We start from the raw sequence: 21,044 nt of genomic DNA on the forward strand, positions 1-21,044 counted from the left end.
GGGTGAGGGATCACTGCTGGGGGATTAACTGGGCGTCGATTGGCGGGTGGCGAGCAGTCGCACTGTGCATCATTTGTACATTCCAATCCTTTCATTATTACTGCTGTCATTTTATTAGTGTTATCATTATTAGTTTCTTCTTTTCTGTTCTATTAAACCATTCTTATCTCAACCCACAAGTTTTACTTCTTTTCCCAATTTTCTCCCCCATCCCACTGGGTGGGGGGGAAGTGAGTGAGTGGCTGTGTGGTTCTTAGTTGCTGGCTGGGGTTAAACCACAACAAAAACAATATCGTATTCCAAGAGGGGGAGGAGGAAATTACTCAAACCATTCAGGCACTGCAAGTGGGATTTGTTAAGGAAACCATGACTGCTTGTAATAATCCTATTTGGCCTGTTCAAAAACCAGATGGCACTTGGAGAATGACTGTAGATTATAGGGAACGGAATAAAGTCACACCCTGCACTTGCAGTTATGGTACCAGACATGGTTACTCTTATAGAAAAAATTAGCAAAAATTTACAACCCTGCCTGGAAGGTGGTGATAGATCTTGCTAATGCTTTCTTTTTGATAGCCATTGCTTTAGAAAGCCAAAACCAGTTCACCTTTACCTGGTAACAAAAGCAATATGTTTTCCAAGTATTGCCTCAGGGATACAAACAATCCCTCCATTTGCCACCACATGATAGCAGCTGGTAGTACTATGGTCAGATGCTGTTACTGTTCACCATTATATTGATGATGTGTTGATTATGGCAGAGTCACAACAAGAAATTGCAGTAGCTGCCAAATCATTGAAAGCACATTTACGGGACCAAGGGTGGGCAATTAATCCAAAGGAAATACAGGGCCCTAGTACTGCTGTACAATTTGGGGGAATAGTTTGGCATGGACACATCAGAGAAATACCAAATAAGGTACAGCAAACAGTCCAGCAATTTCCTGTACCAATCACAGTAAAACAGCTAAAGACCTTCTTGGGACTTTTAGGGTATTGGAGAACTTTTATCCCACATCTGGTGGTATTAATGCGCCCTCTGCAGAAATTAGGAAGAAGGTTGTTTGGCAGTGGACCAAGCAACAACAAGAAACCTTTGATGCCTGCAAAAATGCTTTGATTGAGCATGCACAATTATACACACCTAGGCAAGGATATCCTTTGAATTAGAAGTAACAATTCTAGATGATATAGTCTCATGGGGATTGTGGCAGATGACTGGGCTGAAAAATCAGAAAGAACTTGTAGGATTTTGGTCTGAGGCATTACAAGGCTCTGCTGTATACTGTACCCTGAAGGAAAAACAAATTTTAGCTGTAGTTTGGGCGCTACAAGAAACTGAAAGAATCACATGCCAGGATAGGGAGACTGTACACACACCCACACCTATCCATGGGTGGGTTACTGATGATTCCGTCAGGGCCCATGCAGGGGTAGCTCAGGCAGCCACACACTGGAAATGGGAACATTATTTACAGCAACAATTTCTACCAGGAAAACCACGTGCAACCACTCTACATGCCACTCTTCTAGGAACTGTATCACTTAATCATATACCCACACTAGGGGAAACTCTTCCCCTTGGAGACAGCCCTACACCTCCTGTGGAGGAAGTTCCACCTTATGACAAGTTAATAGAAGAGCACAAAAAAGATGCCTCATTTACCGATGGAACTGCAACATACACGGCAACTGGACAAATACAACGGAGAGCAGTTGCATATGCTCTGGTTCCAGGAATTATATTATGGCAAACAGGTATACAGGCATCTAGTCAGTGGGCTGAACTGATTGCAGCACCCCCTGCCATCCTGGAAGGCAGGCATGTTGGGTTGTATACAAAAGCCTCACAATGTGGTTTCCCCGCTGGGCCCAAGAGGATTGGCATGTACAAAAATACCCTATATGGGGGCCAGATATATGGTAACAAATTTGCTAATATGTACAAAGGAGCCCTTCAAAAGTAAAGCATATCTCAGCTCATCGAAAAGATGATTCGCTTGAGTTACAAAATAATAGAGAAGTAGATAATATGACTGCTGCCAAAGTACCCGCTCAAGCTATAAAGGCATATACAGCTTGTGGACATTGATCAGCTCATAGTGCATGTGCATGGGACTTTGCTCACAATCAAACCCCTCTGCCATTACGTATTTATGAAGCACGTGCACGTAATTGTACTATTTGTATGCAGCTACATTTAAGGGCATTATATAGGCCATGGGGAAAGATAGAACAGGGTCAGGTGGCCTTGAATATCTGGCAGGTCGATTACATGGACCCCCTGCCCCCATTGAGAGGGTGGCGATATGTATTCAGTGCTGTGGATACAGTGTCAGGACTGTTTCTTGCTAAACCCACCAAAACCACTAATCAACATAGCACAAGTGAAGCATTAGAACAACTCATTCATCTGTACAGACCTCCTCACCAAATATAAAGTGACCAAGGAACACACTTTAGCGGACATAATGTCCAAGATGAGGCTCAAGGGCTAGGGATAGATTGGATATTCCACATTGCCTACCATCCCCAAGCTAATGGCTTGATCGGAAGAATAATTAGGATGTTGATGGAACAATTAAGCAAGGTAGCCAGTACTAAAACTTTACAACATTGGAGTTCACATCTTACTAAAGCAGGTTTTTTGTTAAACAGCCAGAATACTCATAATGAACACCCTATGATCATATTACAACAACTCCAGCAGGAAACATGGTGAGGATTGAAATTGTTCCAGATGCTATCTATCTCTCCCAAAATATTAACTACGGGGCTAATGGAATTGTTTACACTGACGGATTGTGTGTTGGGACCACAACCTCTTAGTCTAGACATGAAGATCCATATAATAACTGCTGATAATGCCCTATGGTTCTGTACCCCAACTTCTGCTTTTATTTTACACCCTCTGTTGATATCAGATTCTCAAGCTCTTGTATTTCAGGTATCTTTGACGAATACCTGTGCCTTATCTAGGGAGATAGATAGCACTGGAACGCTGTTATTGGTGTCGCAAATCCAACATCAAATTGAAGTTCAATCTGAAAAAGCGCAAGCCGTAGCTCTTCGATCTGTGTGGGCAATCACCCCACATTACGTTATCAAACCCAGAGTAACATTAGCTGAAGGAGCTGGAGCAAAGGCGTATGTATTACTGGAAGGAGACGACATTCCTGTTTTTCTCCCTTATCACAGGGTTGGCTCATCGTGCTTTGTAATCTTGTACTAGAAGCACATGCCCTGGATGCATTTCTGCAAGATCAACATGTAAATACTTGGATTTGGTTGGCCTCTAGTGTAACTAACTCATCTGCTTTTTCTATTGTATCGATTAACAGCTGCAGGTCTTTTGACAATGTGTTTTATTGGCATGCCAACTCCAGTGGCTGTATTACAGAACTATACTGTGTTAAGTGCTTTTGATATTAATGTTCCTCATTGCTATTTTTTCTGAGTAGGTAATGGCTGTATGCCCAGAAACATTACAAAATCAACTGGCGGTGGGCTATCTCCTTCTTCTACACCATAAACGCTGCTCCAGTCTTGAAGGCATGTGTTGCTCCAACATAACTGATGAATAGCCAGCATAGAGGATGACATTCAACATCTCCAGGATGTAATGAGTCAAATGAAACAATCTACCAGTGGTGCCTGGCAGGATGGGTGGGACACCTGATTCAAACCATTATTGTAGGGATAAGTTTATGCCTTTTTCTATATGGGTTCATTACGTGCCCCTACATTACCCTGCCCTACACCCTGCAAGCCCAAGTGGACACCTCCAGCTCTGCCAGCCCCAGCGGAAGCGGTCCCTTGAGCGAGGGAGCAGAACGTGGGATAATAACGGACGATTGGCGAGGAGGATTGTAAACATGCTGAAGTGACTTGCAGCTGGGGTGCAGAAGAGCACATATATCGTCCCAATTGCTATTTATCCTCCCGTGCTTGACAAGTAGAACATCTGTGTTTAGGTAACGCAGGCCTGCGATAGACTTAGAGGCACACTGTCGAACACGCTTTAGATTCCTGTCCTGCTGTGGGAAGGACCGAAGCACAGTGGTACATTATGCCTGTGCGAATCCCTGATAAACTGGTGAAAACAGCAGGGGCGGCAGCCCCCTAGCACTGGCTGAGCTCAGCAATGCCTGTGTCCCCACTCGTCCACCTGTGCCCGCGTATTGGGGATCCCCCAGCTGGTGAGGTAACGACAATAAATTTACTCTTTGCATTTCATCCGTGGTTTTGCACTTGTTCCTGCGTCCTGCCCGTGCCGGCTTGCACAGTCGTTGTAACTACCCCAACTGGCGCTTCAAACACCCGCTGCTCAAGGAGACACGCCAGCCCCACAGCCTCACAGCGAGTCAAGTCCAGCGTCCCATCTCACTGCTCCGGTCACAGCGAAGCACTTCTGCCCAGAGCCCAGCGGGGCAGCGGCACCCTCCGTTTTCCAAGGTTGCATTTCACTCGGAGAATGGCAAGTCCAGGCGTTCAGCGCTACCTGGGTGCTAACCCCACGTAAGAACCGAGCCAGCAGCCCTCCGTTCATCCTCCGAGAGGTGCGTGCGTTTCTGGAGGCGGAGGACGGAGTTTGTTCAGGCTCGACTCTTCTGGCACCTGCCCCGCCACAAAACGCGCAACGGCTCTGCAAGCCGCTTTAATTAACGCTGCAGCACTGAGCAAGCAAAGCCTGTTTGAACGGCCAGTGGTTTTTCGGCTCCCAGCCCATCGTGCACGAGCAAAAGGGCTTCCAAAACTCCTTCTTGCAACAGCCCTCCTGTGAACTGATGAGCGAGTCTGGGGAGAAACATAAAAATCGGCACATAAAACCGCTATGAGGTGCGGCGCCTAAAATCCTTCCACCTGCCGCTCCCGAGGGAAAGAAGACTTACCCGAAGGGGGGACTGCCCCCCGAGGCCGCCGGGCTGTTCGGGTACCGGCTGCACCGGCGACAGCCCAAGGCGGCGCCGCCCGCCGGAGGAGAAGGGAGAGAAAAAAAGGTTTTTTTCCTTTAAAACTCCACCGGGACGCGTTCGACACGCGCGACTCCCAGGAGCGCGAGCCGCGCGCTCAGCATCCACCTCGCGGGGCAGCGCGACTCCCGCTCGTTCCCGGCCTTTATCGGAGAACGGGGCGGGAGGCGGCACCGGAGCGGGGGCTCGCCGGGGCTGCTGGGCTGGCCTCGCCTCGCCCCCCCTCCCCTCCGCGGGCGGCCCTTCCTTCACGTCGGCGGGCGGCGGCAGCCATGGGGCAGGCCTGAATCCAACATGGCGGCTGCCGCTCGGTTGCCGGCGCTGCCGCGGCCCTTCCGCGCTCTGCCGGTGTCCGGCGGGGGGGAGAGGCGGGGAGGATCCCGGCTTGTGGCCGACCGACCGGCCGGCCGGCGGGCGGGGAGGGAGGGAGGGGCCGTGGGTGGTGCGAGCGCCGCCGCTTGGCGGGCAGCCGGCGTGGGGGTGTGGGGGCGAGCGGCGCGGTGCCTGCCGCCGGCGGCGGCGGGAGAGGCGGGGGGGCGTCCCGGCCTCCGGGCAGCGAGCGGGGGGTGGCTCCGGGCCGAGGTGTGGGCGCGGAGCAGAGGCCGGCTGGGGACGAGCGTTGGCGCTCGGCAGAGCCGCGGTGATGCGCTGCGCGGCGGCGGCACCGGGGCGTTCTCGGTGAAGGGAGCGTGTTCCTGCGGCCGCAGAAACCTGTGGAGGTGCTAGCAGCAGTAGGGCGGGCGAGGAAACGTGGGGTTTTAACGTCTGTTGTCCTGCCTCTTCTGTTTTCCCCCCTTCTTTTCGTGTTTTTTACCAGTGCCCGTGGCAGTTAGGGTTTTTTGCCGCCACAACGTTAAGGTTTTTTGCTCGAAAAACGCATCTTCTGTGAAACAATCTCTTGTGCCTTTCAGTTTGTTTTTATTTCCAGAGCTTGTGGACAGATGCACAGGTTCACGCATTTGTATTGTGATGAAGAGTGACAAGAAGTTGTTGGAACCCTTCTAGGATTTGATGACTCTGTCGGTATCCTTTGACGGAAGCGTTTAAGGCTGTCCAGTTTATGTTTCAGCTCAGTTATGTTACTGCTTTTAGGAGGTTTGAGTTCACCAGATAGAAGAGCCTTTTTGTTCGGGTCACTTGGATTATTCTGTTTTTTTATTTTACAGATAAAATCACAGCTCAGTATAAAATGGAAATAACTTTAGTTTTATTTTAAAATTCAGGGCCTTATTTTCCTTGAAACTGAATTTTCAGGTACAGTGATAGAAGATGTTACAGAATTGTAAGTATTGTTCCTTCCTCTTGTTTAGTTTCCTGAGGAAAAATATTGTGTAAGATCTATAAGCAAAGTGTTCTTATATTTTTTGAATACTTGCCAGATGAATGGTTTGCACCTTGGACTTAAACTATAGAGGGTGATCTATTCAGGACAGCCATGTCATAGAGTAGCTGTTGCATGATTTATACTTGTAATCAGGTTCCTAATTTGTAGCCTCAACTTTGTGTGGATTGTGTGTTGAACTTCCCGGTAGTTTGTTTGCTTTTACATTTCCTTAAGGTCTAGGCAAAGATTTAGAAAGTTAGCAGACTTAAAGCTAAGTTTTTATTACTTTGTTGTGCCATGTTGCTATTCAAAACCTATTTTGAGGTTTGCCAAGATGTAGAGGGTGAATCTGTATCCTTATGTGTACTGAGCAGAAAAGTACAACGGATCTTTTTAGTTGCCAGGTAGCTTTCTTTACCCAGGTGGTCAATTTATCAAGATTACACCGCAGTGTGGCCAACTTATTTGTTAGTTCCAACAACTGTCATCTTAATGTAGAGATTTATGTCAGTTCTGTAATCAAAACTGGAATCGTTGTCCCTGGTTATATGTTCTTCCTTACTTTTTCTAATGCTGCTTCAGTGAGATTACACCTGAGGGCAGAAGAATCACAAAGCTAGACCAGATTTTGCTAAATGGAAATAACATAACAATGGTAAGTCATCGTTGTTAAAAAGCTGCATGCGTTTATTTTCTGTACCTGTAAATCGATCAGCAATTGAGTTCAACTACTTTAAGCTGTGCTTTCCAGACAGTTCCATTACATAAGGTACTTTTAAGTAGCTTCCAGGGCATATGTGTGTATGAATGATGCTGGAAAAGTGGTCTTATTGTCTTAGTTGGTATATGTTACGGTTTATTAAAAAAAAAAAAAAAGGAGCATGGCCCTAATTTATTTTGGTGAATGTTCTTCTGGTCTTCAGGTGTGCAAGGGAATCACTGGCTTTGTTAAGCACTCCATAGGCTGGTTCATATGGTGGCTTTTAACTCGTGTTTGCCTGCGTAAGTGTGTAGGTGGAATGCATCTACATTTCATCCATTATTGTATGTATAAATGTGTTTGTAGCAGTTTGGATGCTTACAAGGTTGTTAAGTTGTTTGGCAGTTATGATACCGTGTGATGCCCAGAGAGCTGTACCTTTACGTGCTCTGAAAAAAATCTGGAGGTCTGTTGGATTATACCAAATCAGAAGCACTATAATTTTTAGTTTATCATCTGCTGATGTACGTAGATCAGTACTGAAACAGTAATTAAATATGTGATTATGCATCCCTAAGCTGAATTCTGCAACTTCCTAAATACCACAGAAGCAGACCCAGAGTAGTTTTTTGCTTGTCTGCATAGATAGCTACAAAGTCTGGACTTCCTACGTAAGGGTATTCCTAATTTTGTGGGAAGAGGAGAGGAAGACTGACTTGAGTTGAAGTCAGCTCTGTGCGAACGAGAAATAATATCCATTTTACTGTCTTACCTGCCTTGCACCTCCTCACTGTGTGTCTGAGCAAGTGCTATCTTGACTTAATTTCTAAACCTTTTTCTGCTTTGGTTATTGTTCTGCCTCCTGAAAGCATAGTGCTTGTTCTGGCTTCTTGTATGGGGTAAAATTACTACCATCCAGTTAAGCGGGTGGTATACTGCCCTTGAAGCAGAAGCCAGTGATTCTTAGAGTGCAAATTTTCAGTGAGACCTAGATATGTTTCTGTATTAGATCTTGTGTCTCTTTTGCAGACACATTTTGCCACGTCAGGAAGACTATACGCTTTAGACTTTTTCTTACTTCAGTCCCGAAAGCAGCGATGCTCTTTGTCTTTGGAAGTGCTCAGCTAATTATTAAGAATGTATCAGTAAAGACAATGGTTGTCCTCTTCTTTTTTCCCTTACTGATTCCTTTTGTATTTATTTTTCTGTTGTTCAGTTCTTTACTTTCTTCCTAGGAAAATTACTTCCTGCTGCCTGTAGAAGGGTTCAGGCTCTTTATTAGTTTTTGGGCTCTGCTTAGCAATAAAAGTTGGAAAGAGGAAGTCAACTTCCCAGTACAGTGACAGTGTGGGGAGGAATCGGCAATTGGAGAACTTCTTCATGAAAGGAAGGATGTTCTTTGTCCTTTTAAAAATGAGCTGTGGTGTTTCTAGACAGAATCATGTCCTTGAAGTGAATAACAAAGACAAAAACCAAAATGTATGTTATCTAGGAACTCCTTTGTGTTTTGTTAAACATTCTTTGTATTTTGGAGATTCTTTGTGGCATGTGCTTCTCTGGCAGTAACTGACTTCCTCTGTTGGGAGAGGAAGATAATATTGAATCTAAAAACCACTTTTGTGGTCTACAAATGAAGTCTCCATCTGCTGAAATGTTGTAGAGCAAGAACTGTCACGTATGGGTTTGTAAAACTCAAATCTATGGCACTAATACAAAATTGTTGCCTTCTTTTATAGCTGGTTCCTGGAGGAGAAGGACCTGAAGTATAAATTGACACAGTTGTCATCTGTGAAGACATGTTACATATATATATATGTAATCTAAATAGAGCTTTTGGGGTATGGGTGGGTTTTGACGTGGGTTGTTTGTTTTGTTTACACACTCTTGCAGTTGACATTTCATAAAAAACAAGGATTTCCCCCTCAGGAAAGGTGCATTGCTAATGATAATGCTGATTTTCAAAGTTGCAGTCATGACTTTCTTGTAAAGATGCACTAATTTGTTCTGAATAAAAGGCTTTCTTTTTGTTAGTTACTGTGTTCTGTGATGTAAGTGCATGAGTTAGTCTTATAACTGGTTGATGGAATGGAAAAATAATAGTTATGTTCCAGTTGCTGTCATTCTTCAGTTTTTCTACATCTGTTGCATTTGCTTATGGCCCAAATCTATATAAAACCCAAGTTGTGAGCCAAGAGATTGCTATTCTTTGCAGTACAGGCAGATACTAAGCTGGATCATTTGTTTAAGCACTGCTTTAGGCTGCGTGCTGTAGAATTCTGAAAGCTCTTCAAAGTGGATGCATCTGTTTGATGCTCAGCAGCCTTTGGTTCTGCTGGCCTTGAGGTTCAGCTCTCTTGGAATTCTTGTTCTTGGCAGATGTACTTTCTTAAAGTAAAGGCACTGTAGTGGTATTTGGCAAGTGAGGACACACAGACCAGGCAGACCTCGTTCATGTCCGGAGGAGGGCGCGGGAAGGTTGGTGTTAAAACTTCTCATTCCTGTCAGTGGTGACTCCGCTTTCACCACTAAGCGGTGCTGTGTATCTATACTTAATTAAATTGGGAGCTACCTGTGCCTGCCTGCTTGTGTAGTTCAGAGTAGTCATTTTAGAGAAAACGTTCTTTTGGCTGCATTTGTTCTCCTGTGATAGAAAAACTTGACAGCTATTGGGGTAACTACTACTTTAGGACAACTTCTATAAAGTAAGAAATTGCTGTTTTTATTTTGTCATGATGGACAAAAAAGTAACTGATTCTAAATCATGTCCACTGCAGCTTATGCTTCCATAACACGCTACTCAGCTGATTTCTATCTGTAAATATATTTGGGGAGGTGTGTGGATTGTCCGGCTCACAGTTCACAAATGAGTTTCACCATGTCTAGTAGTGCACGCAGGCAACTCATGGGGGGTTACAAAAGCGACCCAGCCTTGGATTGCCTTGAGGCCCTGTCTCTCTGCGGAGACGACTCACTCACGGGGAGCTGTGTAGACAGCTTAGCCCTGGGCTGTCTGATAAACCCTAAACTAAACAGGGCGGTGGCTGTGCCATTCAAAGAACCAAAACCTGAACTGAGCCTTGAAATCCCTTAACAAATAGTATGCCCTGAGTCTCAATCCAACCACTATTCAGTTGCCTGAGGAAGCAAGGTAAAAAAAAACCCAAACCTGGAGGGTTTCAGCTTCAGTTTCAAATTACAACCTTGTGTATTCAAGCAATCAGAGACCAACAAAGGAAAGGTAAGGGGGAACTCCACTCAGATATACATAATCCATTTAGGCATATGTCATAATCCACTCAGACACAGTCATACACGCCATTCCACAAGTCAGGGGATAAAAACTCTAAGATTCAGATTGGAAATGGGGGAGTCACTTCTCCAGCTATACAGTTGGCTTGTGAAGGAAACCCTTCCCCTCTTTGATCGGGACGCTGTTCGAGGTAACTTCCCTGGGATTGAGAGCCCTTACCCACAGGGGTAAGTGAATATTGTTTATGCTTTCAGTCTGTAAACGCATGTGTGCTTGTGGATGTCTGTGAATCACTTGTGGTTGTAATCGTGTACTACTCTTGCCTTAAAAAATTGCAATAGTGCATTCCTCCATTGTATCTGTAAAACCTGCAATAGTGGCGTGTTAAGCCTGTAAGTGAGGTTCAAATAAATCATTTGCTTGAACCTTGCAGTTAAGTCTGTGAGTGAAGTTCAAGTTGTTTGCTTGAACCTTGCAGTGAAGTCCTTTTCTGTCACAGGAGGAATCGCAGGTGCCTGCTGTTACTATAGGGATAAGCAGGCTACAGTATGTGCTCACAGGAACAGAACATGCTTTGCCTTCCCATCACCAGAAGAACAAAGAAGAGCTGAAGAAGGGGGCTCAGGAGCAAGAAACTGCAAGGAACTTGCTTTACTTGATCCTTTTGCCTTGCTTTATCTGACAAAAGCTGCCTTCTGCTAGCTGGGTCTTGGTTCGAAATACAGTGAGAACTTCTTGCTTTAGCCTGTTAAAGGGGAAAGAGACTCTCTCCCCTCTCCCAGGGAGTGTGCTACTTTTGACTCGCTTGTTCTGAATATATGTTCTGCAGTTATAATATTTAGATTGCATGGTGACAATCTATACCATTGACTCCCTGAATGTTTTTTTCATTTCTGTCCCCATTTCCTTCTCCAGCTTTTTTCAATATATCAATTAAAAAAAAAGTTTGTTTTTTTTTTTTTTAAAACTTACATGAACATCATCTGTCACCTTTGGCCCCAAACACTTTATTTCCTAGAAGTAAGTTGAGTCTTTTCATCAGAATACTTAAAACATTTCTAGCCAGTGCAGTACTATTGTGTTGTGGGTTTTTTTTCAATAAGTTTCTCTACAGGTTCTGGTGTGTGCACTAAATTTCTACTGCATTCAGTATTTTGAAAACAGTCTTAAGCTGAAGAGAGGTTTCATGCTTGGGAGAGAAAAAGCAGATATTGACTCAAAAGCAACTTTTCAAAGGGAAAGGTAAACTATTTTGTTTCTTTGGGCATTTTTATTTTGACAGCACAAACATCTTGTTCTCTCAGGATTTAGTTATCTCTGGGGAAAAAAACACGGTATTGCCTCACTTCCACCTTCCCTGGTTATGGATTTTTCACTCCTTTCAGAGGAAGTGCCAAGACTGTTATATTTTAGGAAGACATTTTAACTCATGACTCGGAGGTCTGCAGACGTCACTGTAAAGACAGTTTCTGTGCATCCAAATGCTGTTAATCCATTAAAATACAAACGGAAAGACTTGTAACTTGGAGCTGAGGAGTCAAAGTATTCCAGATGGGTCTGGTTTACTTTGCATTCAGTATTCCTGTAGCCTGTTGCTTTGGAAGTGCAGGTAATAAGCTTTTCAATTGAATAAACAAGTGGTGGTGCTTTTTGTTTTTCCTCCCCTAGAAATCTAGTGCTTAACTATACTGCACTGTCCTGTAGAAGTTGTGGACACTGTGGTGTTCTCCAGAATGCTACTTAGGCTGCCACTACAAGTAGGTCATTTAAAATAATAACCTTAGACTTTAAAAATACATAAAACTTAATGATTCTTAAAGTTCAGAGCAGGGTAGTCATCAGGTTAAAATAACTTCATGCTTATGACGTGCACGGTGATGGTTCCTTTCCGGTTTTGGGGGTTGTTTTTTTCTTCTTTAAGATGGCAATTGTTGCAGTGATCTTTAGTTTTACAACATGGCTAACTGTCTTAGTATGGATATGGTTCGTTTCTGCCTACTGTTTTAGTTTACTTGCAGGCATAGTTAAGAGCTCTTGGGAGTTGTGGAGTGTGTGTGTATATAGATGTGTGTGTGTGTGAATATGTATGAAAATAATAAGACCTAAAGTGCCCTCCCCACATGATTAGTTTTTGCTGACCTGTATTTCAGTGTTATCAAGATTTTGAAGTGACCCAAGTATTGCTGTTGCAAATGTTTCCATGTTTGTCTAACTATTCTGATGAAATAAATAAAAAAAGAAATCAAAACACTAAATGTTTTATTACGTGCCCTATAACTATATCAGCTTTCCCTGTCTAATACCTATTTCTTTTTTCAGGATTCACTATATTTTTTTTTACCATATGACACATAAAGAGATTTCTGGCTTACTCTTGGCTTTTAATAGATGTTTTATCCTTGAGGAATTGCCCAGCAATAATTCATAGGGTTTGGAATTTAACTGAAGGACATTTTGCATGCCCGTGTTCAAATATTGATGCTAACGAGCCACCATACAGTTCATGTTCATAGCTTTATGGATACTTAAAGATAGGCAATAGTGTTATTTTTTAATAATGCTTAACCTTTTTCTCTTTGGCAAGAACAAGCAAGTCTGCCTGGTTTTGTAGTACTTGCAGCTTTTCCTTATCATCAGACTTTAAAAAGGGGAGAACCAGTATCAAGTACACGGTTAGGATGGTGATTTTTAAAATACCAAGTTGCATAACAGTCTCAGGAAGAACATGTGTGACTGGGTGTGAGAGTCTGTGGTGCAGCATTACTAACATTTGCTAAAAAAAGTTTTGAAGAATGAAGCGTTTGCTTTATGAACGATACTTGAGGACAAATTCTGATGCTGCTAAAGTTTATTGAAAAATATGCACCGATTTCAGTGATTATGCAGGTTTGATTTCTGTTCATGCCTTAAATCTGAAAAGAAGAGAAACCTACATTTGAAGGAGGATTTTGTATGAAGGGTAATCAAACCAGTAACCTACTTTAAGAGTTACTTTAAAATATTTGGAGCATCAGTTAAAGGCAAATGTGAAAAGTTTATCATATGCTCCTACATCAGCTGTGACTATTGAATAGAGTCAGCAGTCCACCTCAGAACTTTTTGGTGTACAACTGACACGTGTAAGTTGTAAGACTTCCCGGCCATGAGCTGACGGGCCACGGTTCTCTCAAAGCATAAAGTGCTGTAAGTTTAGTTTCTTGTATGGCAGTGACTCTTTTCAACATTAGTAGCTATACAACAATGTAAAAGACAAATTTAGTGAATAATATGTGTCATTATCAAAGTAGCTGTTTGCATTTCACCGCGATGCAGATCTTTTCTCTAGCAGTTGCGTTGGCACGTGTCTTAGAATTCGGCTAATCCTCTCTTGAACTCATTTAAACTTTTGGCCTCCACTACATCCCTGACAATATGTTTTACCATGGAAAAATTGTTTCCTTAAAAAAAAAGGAAGGAAGAAGAATGGGTGGAGCAAGTGAGGATAAAAAGTCTGTTGTCTGTCAATGCTGTGGGCTGCTCACTCATTTTTCCATAAAACTTCTGGGTTTTTTTTATTTTTCTACCTTAGCCTATCCTCTGCACCTTTGGTCATTTCCTGAAGTTTATCTGTAGTTTTCTACATTGGTAGGTAAATGTATCTATTTTATTTTGTAGAGCTTTGATAGTCTTTAAATTGTACAAATAATTTAAATCTTGGAACAAATGTATTTGCTTATTCATTTTTTCTTTTTTGTGAGTAGCTACGAAAATCTTAGTAGCCCCTTTTTAAAATAAAAATTAATGTTATGCAAGAAATATATTGAAAGTAATGTTAGGGTCTTACTACTGCTCCATGTCGAGAGATTGTGGGAAATGCAGAGAATTTGTGTTAAAAGTTATAGTCATTTTTCAAGATATTTTTCCAGGTCCGAGGCACACTGAAAGATTTCTTTCACACAGTGGTGTGTTTGGTTTCATTGACTTCAGCAGAATACATTGACTTAAACTAGCTGAGAATCTGATGATAAGATTTTATACTCTCCCTAATGTAGTGTTGTGGTGACTTGTCATCTGAAATCAAAATTGAATTTGATCATCTTAACAGGAGGCTGGACCTTTGATCTGGAAATTATGCTGATTGTGACATTACAGAATCCATGCTCATAACTTCACTGCTTTCTTGCAGGCCCTCAAGTTCATTAAGGACAATAAAGACCCATTCTTTTTTGTTATGGTGCTATCATCAGGGATGGAAGTATTACATTGTCGGTTGTAAGACGTGGTTTAACCGCTGCTGGATTCTGCTTTTATGCCTGAAAAACCTGTAGAATTAAATAGGTTTGCACAGCTTATGCTAATGATGTGGCTGGAATGAAACAGGGTCTTGTGTAGTCTGGAAGGACTGTATGTGGTCGTGGTTCGTAGCTGGGTGGGAGGGATTGGTTAAAGTTACTTCTTATTTGCACTATTTAATATCTTAAATATGAACGAACAGTATAATTGGAACAGTTTCATTTTTACAAGAGGAAATTTATAAATCAGTTTTTATCCTGTGTTACAATTAAGATACATATTTACTGAAGACACTGAGTCTAGCCCAAACACTGAAACACCTCAGTTTTGGGTACATTCTTAGAACTTTTGTAAAATTTTCACATCCTAACTGTCTGTCAGTTTATGCTTGTTGAGTCTGAGACATTACATGATGCCCTTTGAAAAGGCAAATATTGCTAATAATCGATACTTGGTTTGTAGACTGTACCTTTTGTATGCTCTAAAGTCACATATAAATAACTTCTATTGTTTCCTTTTCAATTATAAAAGTTCTGTTCATCAAACCATATAAGCACATACCTAAATTCCATGTTAAACTTCCTGAATTACTATAAACTATTGTGTTGCTGTAAACTATTTTGGCTGATAAACCTAAGAGGTCAGCTTTGTATTCCTACATGTATGTGTGATTAAAATGCAATAGCTCAGAACAAGTTACCAGGCAACTGCACACTCCGGCTGCACAGGAGGCACAAAGCACCTGGCCTGTTCCTTTTAATCAGTGGAAAAGTACAGATTCTCCTGTGGCCTGGGTCACTCTGTCTAACATATAGCTAAGAGTATTTTTATACTCCTCTCACAGTGGGAGAAACACTGTGTGTGTTTGTGCAGTGTGTGAGAATGACTTTACCAAGATTCTTTTATTTATAAAACACTTGGAAAAAAACAAAACAAAACACCATTTTAAAACTTATCTAACCCAACTCATTCTCACAAGTTATTTTACAATTGTATAGCCTTGTAGACTGTACTGAGAATGAGTATCTTGTATGTGACATATTTAAAAGCTTCATTTTTGGTGTCCTGCACACTTCTGCTGATCATAATGCCTTTGCGAACAGCAGCTAGCAACAGACGATGCATATTGGTTTCAAGGCACTGTGGAACAGAGAAGGTAGTTTGCCGGTGTTCTTACTGCTGTTGCAGACGTTGTTTCAGGGGATTGCAAGTGACACATTCCAAGTACCTTTTCCTACCATTGCTGCATATTTTTTTTTTAATCCAGAAGAATGTTTCTGTACTTCCCTCCCCATAGATGCATGTTGATCTACATTGCATGCTATTGCAGAGTTCTCAGTCTGCCAGTTACAGATTACTCCTTCCCATTCTTGTGCATTTATGAATGTGTATCTACCTATATACCTACTGAACTAACATTTATTCAGACATAATATACAACTGCTACAGAAGTCAGCTATTTTGCTAGTTATGGCATTTGCCCGCAGTCAGTTGTTTTACTATCTAACAAGTACCTGATGACAGAGAAGGGCAATGTCAGAAAATAGATGAGTTAGGCTTCATATTAGAAATTATTTTCATAAGATTTAAGAGAACACGGTTTTGGAGTAAGGATTTACATACCGCTACGGGTGTTCTGTTGGGCTAATGTTTTGCAAGAAACTGAGGTGTTTAACTTTCAAATGCTGTTTATGTAAATTGGCTTACCTATGAGTAATCTCCTTCAACTGTGTGTAACAAAGAAATAAATTTGCATACATAGACATGTGCATATGCATACATAATTGTAAGTGCACAGCTGGGGATGATGCTTGTGTTTGGTCAGGGTAGAAATACACAGAGGGACAGCAATGGGGAAAGAACCTTTAAATACAGTCTAGTGTTGCTCCCTTTCTAAAGGTGAATGATCAACTTTCTGTATCATTCTTGACAAATGCTTGTCTAATTTATTCTTAAATATTTCCTGTAATTATTACTGCTGTTGCAAAGGTTGCTACGTACCCTAAGTTTTTCAGGTTGTAATTTAAGCCCCCTTATTCCGTGTCCTGTGTGCAGTGGATGTACACAAAAGTTTTTCTTTATAGATACCTTTTAGAGTTTAAACATTGTTACTTCTCTTCAGTGTTGCCCTTTCCAGGTTAAGCAGCTGTTTTTCAATTTATACTTTGAAGTCAGACTTTTGTACATCATTGAGCACTGTCTTGGACTTCCCGTAGACTCCCACCAGTTGTTACTACAGCCTTCTCGAAAAGCAGTACGTCATCTGGAGGGTTCAACAGCTAATCCGTGCAAATGTAGTGCTGCAAAAATAAAGCTTGGATGTACTGACTCAAGCATGATGTGTGACGAGGAATCACTGGGCCTTTTAATTAGTGAGAAACAGTACATAAAAACGAGGTGGCAGAAATAGGACATGAGGCTGGCCTACTGGTCTTTAAGCCTGCAGTGCAGCTCTGTGGGTGTTGGATGACTAAAGAAAAGCATGAGGCATGGGAGAGAACTGCTGCTGGATCTTAGTGGACGATGGCAAATGATTTGGAGAGAGGTTTTCCAAGTCAGGAATTAAAGTCAGGTGCCCAGTTCCAGATTGCCTGTGAAACCACTGTGTACTTCCCTTGCTTGTGTAACTTTGTGTTGTGTATTGTCTAGCAGCTTTTATTTCAAAGTTAACAAGGTTACGCTTGTGTGATAGGTGATGTAATGATCTCATAATAATAGGCAAAATCCAAGTCATGGAAAATGTCAGCATTTGAAACAGAGCCCTGATAAATTATTAACACCTTATACAACAGCTGCTTACCATGCCTTCCATGTTACAGCTGTCTTAATCATTGATGCTGTTTCCTCAGACCTGGAGCTGTAATATCTGATTTTTGTTTTGGGGTATATTATGAAGTTGCTGATGGTACTGCCTTAGCCCTTTGGATAAAAAGGGTAGCAAATAATTTGTGGATTATCAGTATGAGGAGCAGTCAAAGAGTGTTCTTTTCAAATCAATAGAGAAGAAAGCTGCACCACTTTGTCTGGGTTCCCTAATACCAAAGGTCTTTCTCACATTTATTGATCCTTTTGTATTTTCCTCCTTGTTCAGGATCAGTTGATGACTGGAGCGAACTGTCACGTCTTTGAAAACTGCTTGTAACTGTGGAAAAGAGGTTTGTTGACTTCCTTGTGTGATAAGTAGACGTTGAAGAAATTGTATGCTGCTCATCTCTTAAGTCAGAGGCAGGAATTGGATAGATAATGTATTACTAGAAAATTAAATAGAACTGGGCCCCTTGAGACAGAAGTGTGTTGATGAAATCATGTAGTATTATTATCAAGACATAGTGACTGTTTTTTCAGCTAACAAACAGATCCTATACGAAAATAATGTTTGTTCCAGATAATTCTAGTCAGTCTCTCAAGGCAACAGACCTACTTTGCAAATGAGAAAATGTGGACCTAAGTATTGAAACAATAAGGGCTGTTTTTCTTCCCCAGTTCAAAATTGGCACAGGAGAGCCTATATAGTTTTCAAATTGGTAGCAGCTCCTTCACCTACTTGTTAGCAGACAGAGCAGAATCTGTACTTTCTCCTTCTGTATGGCTCCTGAAAGAAACTTGGTTGAACTCATTTGCTTGTTGGAAAAAAAATGGGATGTTGGATCAAGTGCAACTGTAGCAAATACTTACTTTGCCTAAACAATTTAGAATTTTCATGTGTTGATACTCATTAGAAAAAATCAAAACTTGAAAAAATTGCTATAAGGATTAAGCTATGAGATTGTTTTCAGAAAAAAACTGAATAATAAATGGAACATAGTTTTAGAGAAAGTAATTTTCATAGCACTTTGAGGTAACGTAGCTGTCTGTAAACACGATGTTTAAGGAAAAGATATTTGGTCTCTTTATGATTCCTGTTGTGGCCTTCTAAATGAAAAGTCTGACTGTGAACCCTAGTTATCTGTGTTACAGAAAACTGATCGGCTTTGCAAGCTGAGATTGTTCTGAAACAGAGCAAAGTATGAGAGACAAGGTCTTGTGGTTTTGGTTGCTATGGTGTAATTTAAACAGACTGTATAACAGCCAAATCTTTTTGTGATTTAAAAACTTCATTTAACTGCATAAAGGATGAATATGCCCCATGAATAGTTTCTTGTGTTCATGCACATTCTCAGTGTTTTACTACTGAGAGAAGTCCTAGCATTTGTAAACAACTAGATAATTCATCAGAACCTCAAACATAAATGTATCTCAAATCATTTTTGTATCACAGCTAGTGCAATGCATTAACCTTTTATATTAGGAGCTCTTCCATAATAATCTATTTCTCATTTTATGGGATAGACAATGAAAGAATTTCTTGAAATATCTAAAAGGAAACATTGGATGAAAAAAGGAGGAGAGACAGAATGGGTTTTGAAGTGTCGATGCAATATTACAGATTGTGTTCCAGTTCACAAAGGAAGAGACTACTTTGGTTATGATACCAGAATATTTCTCTTCCACATTTGTAAGCTACACTAATTATTTTATGCTTAGAAGCTTCAAAGATCCTGAGAAGTTAATTTCAACCTCTTAGTAAAGGCTGCATGGCTAACATGATATTATTCCCTTTGTGTGGTCTAGATTAACACATAACTTTCTCAGTGACAACTATTGAACTGAAAGTTTTATTTTCACATATCCTGGATATCAGAAATGATAGGACTAAATAAATTGTCAGAGATTTGAATTTACAAGTCTACTGAAGCTTTTAAGTGCCTGATTAAGAGCAGAAGAAACCCTACCGAATTCAGGTGGGACCATGTTTTTGTGAAGCAGCACATCTAGTTTTAGTACACTCAACACTAGTTTAGAAATGCTGTAACTACGTGATGTAAAACAGTGAAATCACGCGAAGTTGCTCTTCTAACTTGTTTTGTGAATAAATTTCAAATGAGCAATTTGTCCTAGCAGATTCTGTGATGGATCATGTACTGTTTCCTCCACCATAAAGCATAAAAACTGTCATAAATATGAGATTGTAAGTTCTGGCTCAATCAAAAGAAATTTGCTTACACCTCATCAAGAGGAAATTTGAACTTCTAGGTGATCCAGTAGTACACAGATCTAATAATAATGAAAATCGAACTACAGCTTCTACACTTCGTTGGACTGAATCCACAATGTACAGTACCTCACAGGTGCAAGCTTAGCTGTAACCAACTATTTTTGCCCCATTGTAAGTAAACTTTTTTTTTATCCTATGTTCAGTTCAAAGCTATTATGAATACTAAGCTGCATGTATGCCATAATGCAGTATGTTTATTAATTTGAAATTAATGTTTCATAACAACACAAGAACCAAATGACATCTGGCATGGCATTATATTCTCCATGGCAGGAGAATTTTGCCAGGAAGTATATTTAACAGATATCCATGACACTGCCAAATCACCTGTTTCATCACAAGCGAAGATGCACATTTTTTCAGTAAGACATAGCTAAATGAAAACATAAGCAAGAAGGAATCTAATATTGAACACAAAGGAACTAATATTAAACTGAAGTCAAGTTTTCACATAAAAATTCACTGTGCTTGTTCTTGAAGTTTCAGATTGCATAAAAGGGAAGTCAACAGGCATTTTCTAAGGCATGGACTTGTACTTTTTGCTCCAAGGTTAAATTAGTAGTTTATGCAAACAGCAGGGGCAGCTTTAAAACTGAAATCCTTCACTGTTTCCTGCTGAAGCCATCAATAAGCCTTATAAGCCTTATAAATAGTTGACATTTACACCAAATTTAAAGCTAATAGTTTCCTCTTGCAAAAATTTAAGTATACCTTGGGGAAAAGTTGCGTCCCTTTGAGATTAAAAGAGAATTGCTCCTATGGAGAATAGTTGTATATAGTATAAACTTCTCTGCCTTATATGCTAGCTGTAGGACCCATGCTAACCTAAGGAAAAGCAAACAAATTCAGTGAGTCTGCTCTACAGACCAATACAAAAGAGTAGTTTCGCAAGAATGACATTTCTCAGCTACCCATAACAACGTTTTCTGTCTCATGTTAAACATTTAGCTGAAAGTAAGCTATTGTTCTCTGATAAACTCTGGTCGTTCTCTGCACTTAGAGTGGGATCTGGGGTAAAAACTGTCTGGTTTTGGAACCTTGGTCAGAGCTGTGAATGTGGAGCTCTTAGGGAAGAGCTGTTCTAACTTAATCTGTGTTCCTGCTTAACAAACAAGAGACCACACTTGACTTGCTACTGATTTTTATGATGTTTCTTTTCTCCATCTTTCTCTTTACTTTTCTGACATGCTGAAGTCTCCCAGAGGAGGGGATGGTGTTGTGAGCACTCAGGCACAGCATATCCACTTTAGTTCTAATAATTGTCATGCGTTTCTTGGGCTGCTGTCTATAAAAAGCATTTCACTATGGCAGTACTCCCAAGTGACAAAGTGGATGGGTCTGTTGGTTTAATTAAACCTCTCTTGCACTGCTACTTTCCCCACCCCCTCCCCCATCAAGCTTATATCAAAGATCAAGTAAAGAGGCAATCG

At 41.2% G+C, this 21,044-nt stretch overlaps 1 protein-coding gene across 1 annotated transcript; it reads left to right on the plus strand.

Moving 5' to 3' along the window:
• Positions 1-5,267: 5,267 nt before the first annotated feature.
• LOC142037544 (uncharacterized) lies at positions 5,268-9,009 on the plus strand. The gene is given in 7 exon segments (XM_075042007.1): positions 5,268-5,651; positions 5,751-5,952; positions 5,955-5,996; positions 6,228-6,255; positions 6,880-6,952; positions 7,221-7,299; positions 8,214-9,009. Coding segments are annotated over 7 exon segments (852 nt in total). The 3' UTR covers positions 8,258-9,009.
• The last annotated feature ends 12,035 nt before the right edge of the window (positions 9,010-21,044 follow it).

Source organism: Buteo buteo, chromosome 2, assembly GCF_964188355.1.
Source record: "Buteo buteo chromosome 2, bButBut1.hap1.1, whole genome shotgun sequence".
Lineage (NCBI taxonomy): Eukaryota > Metazoa > Chordata > Aves > Accipitriformes > Accipitridae > Buteo > Buteo buteo.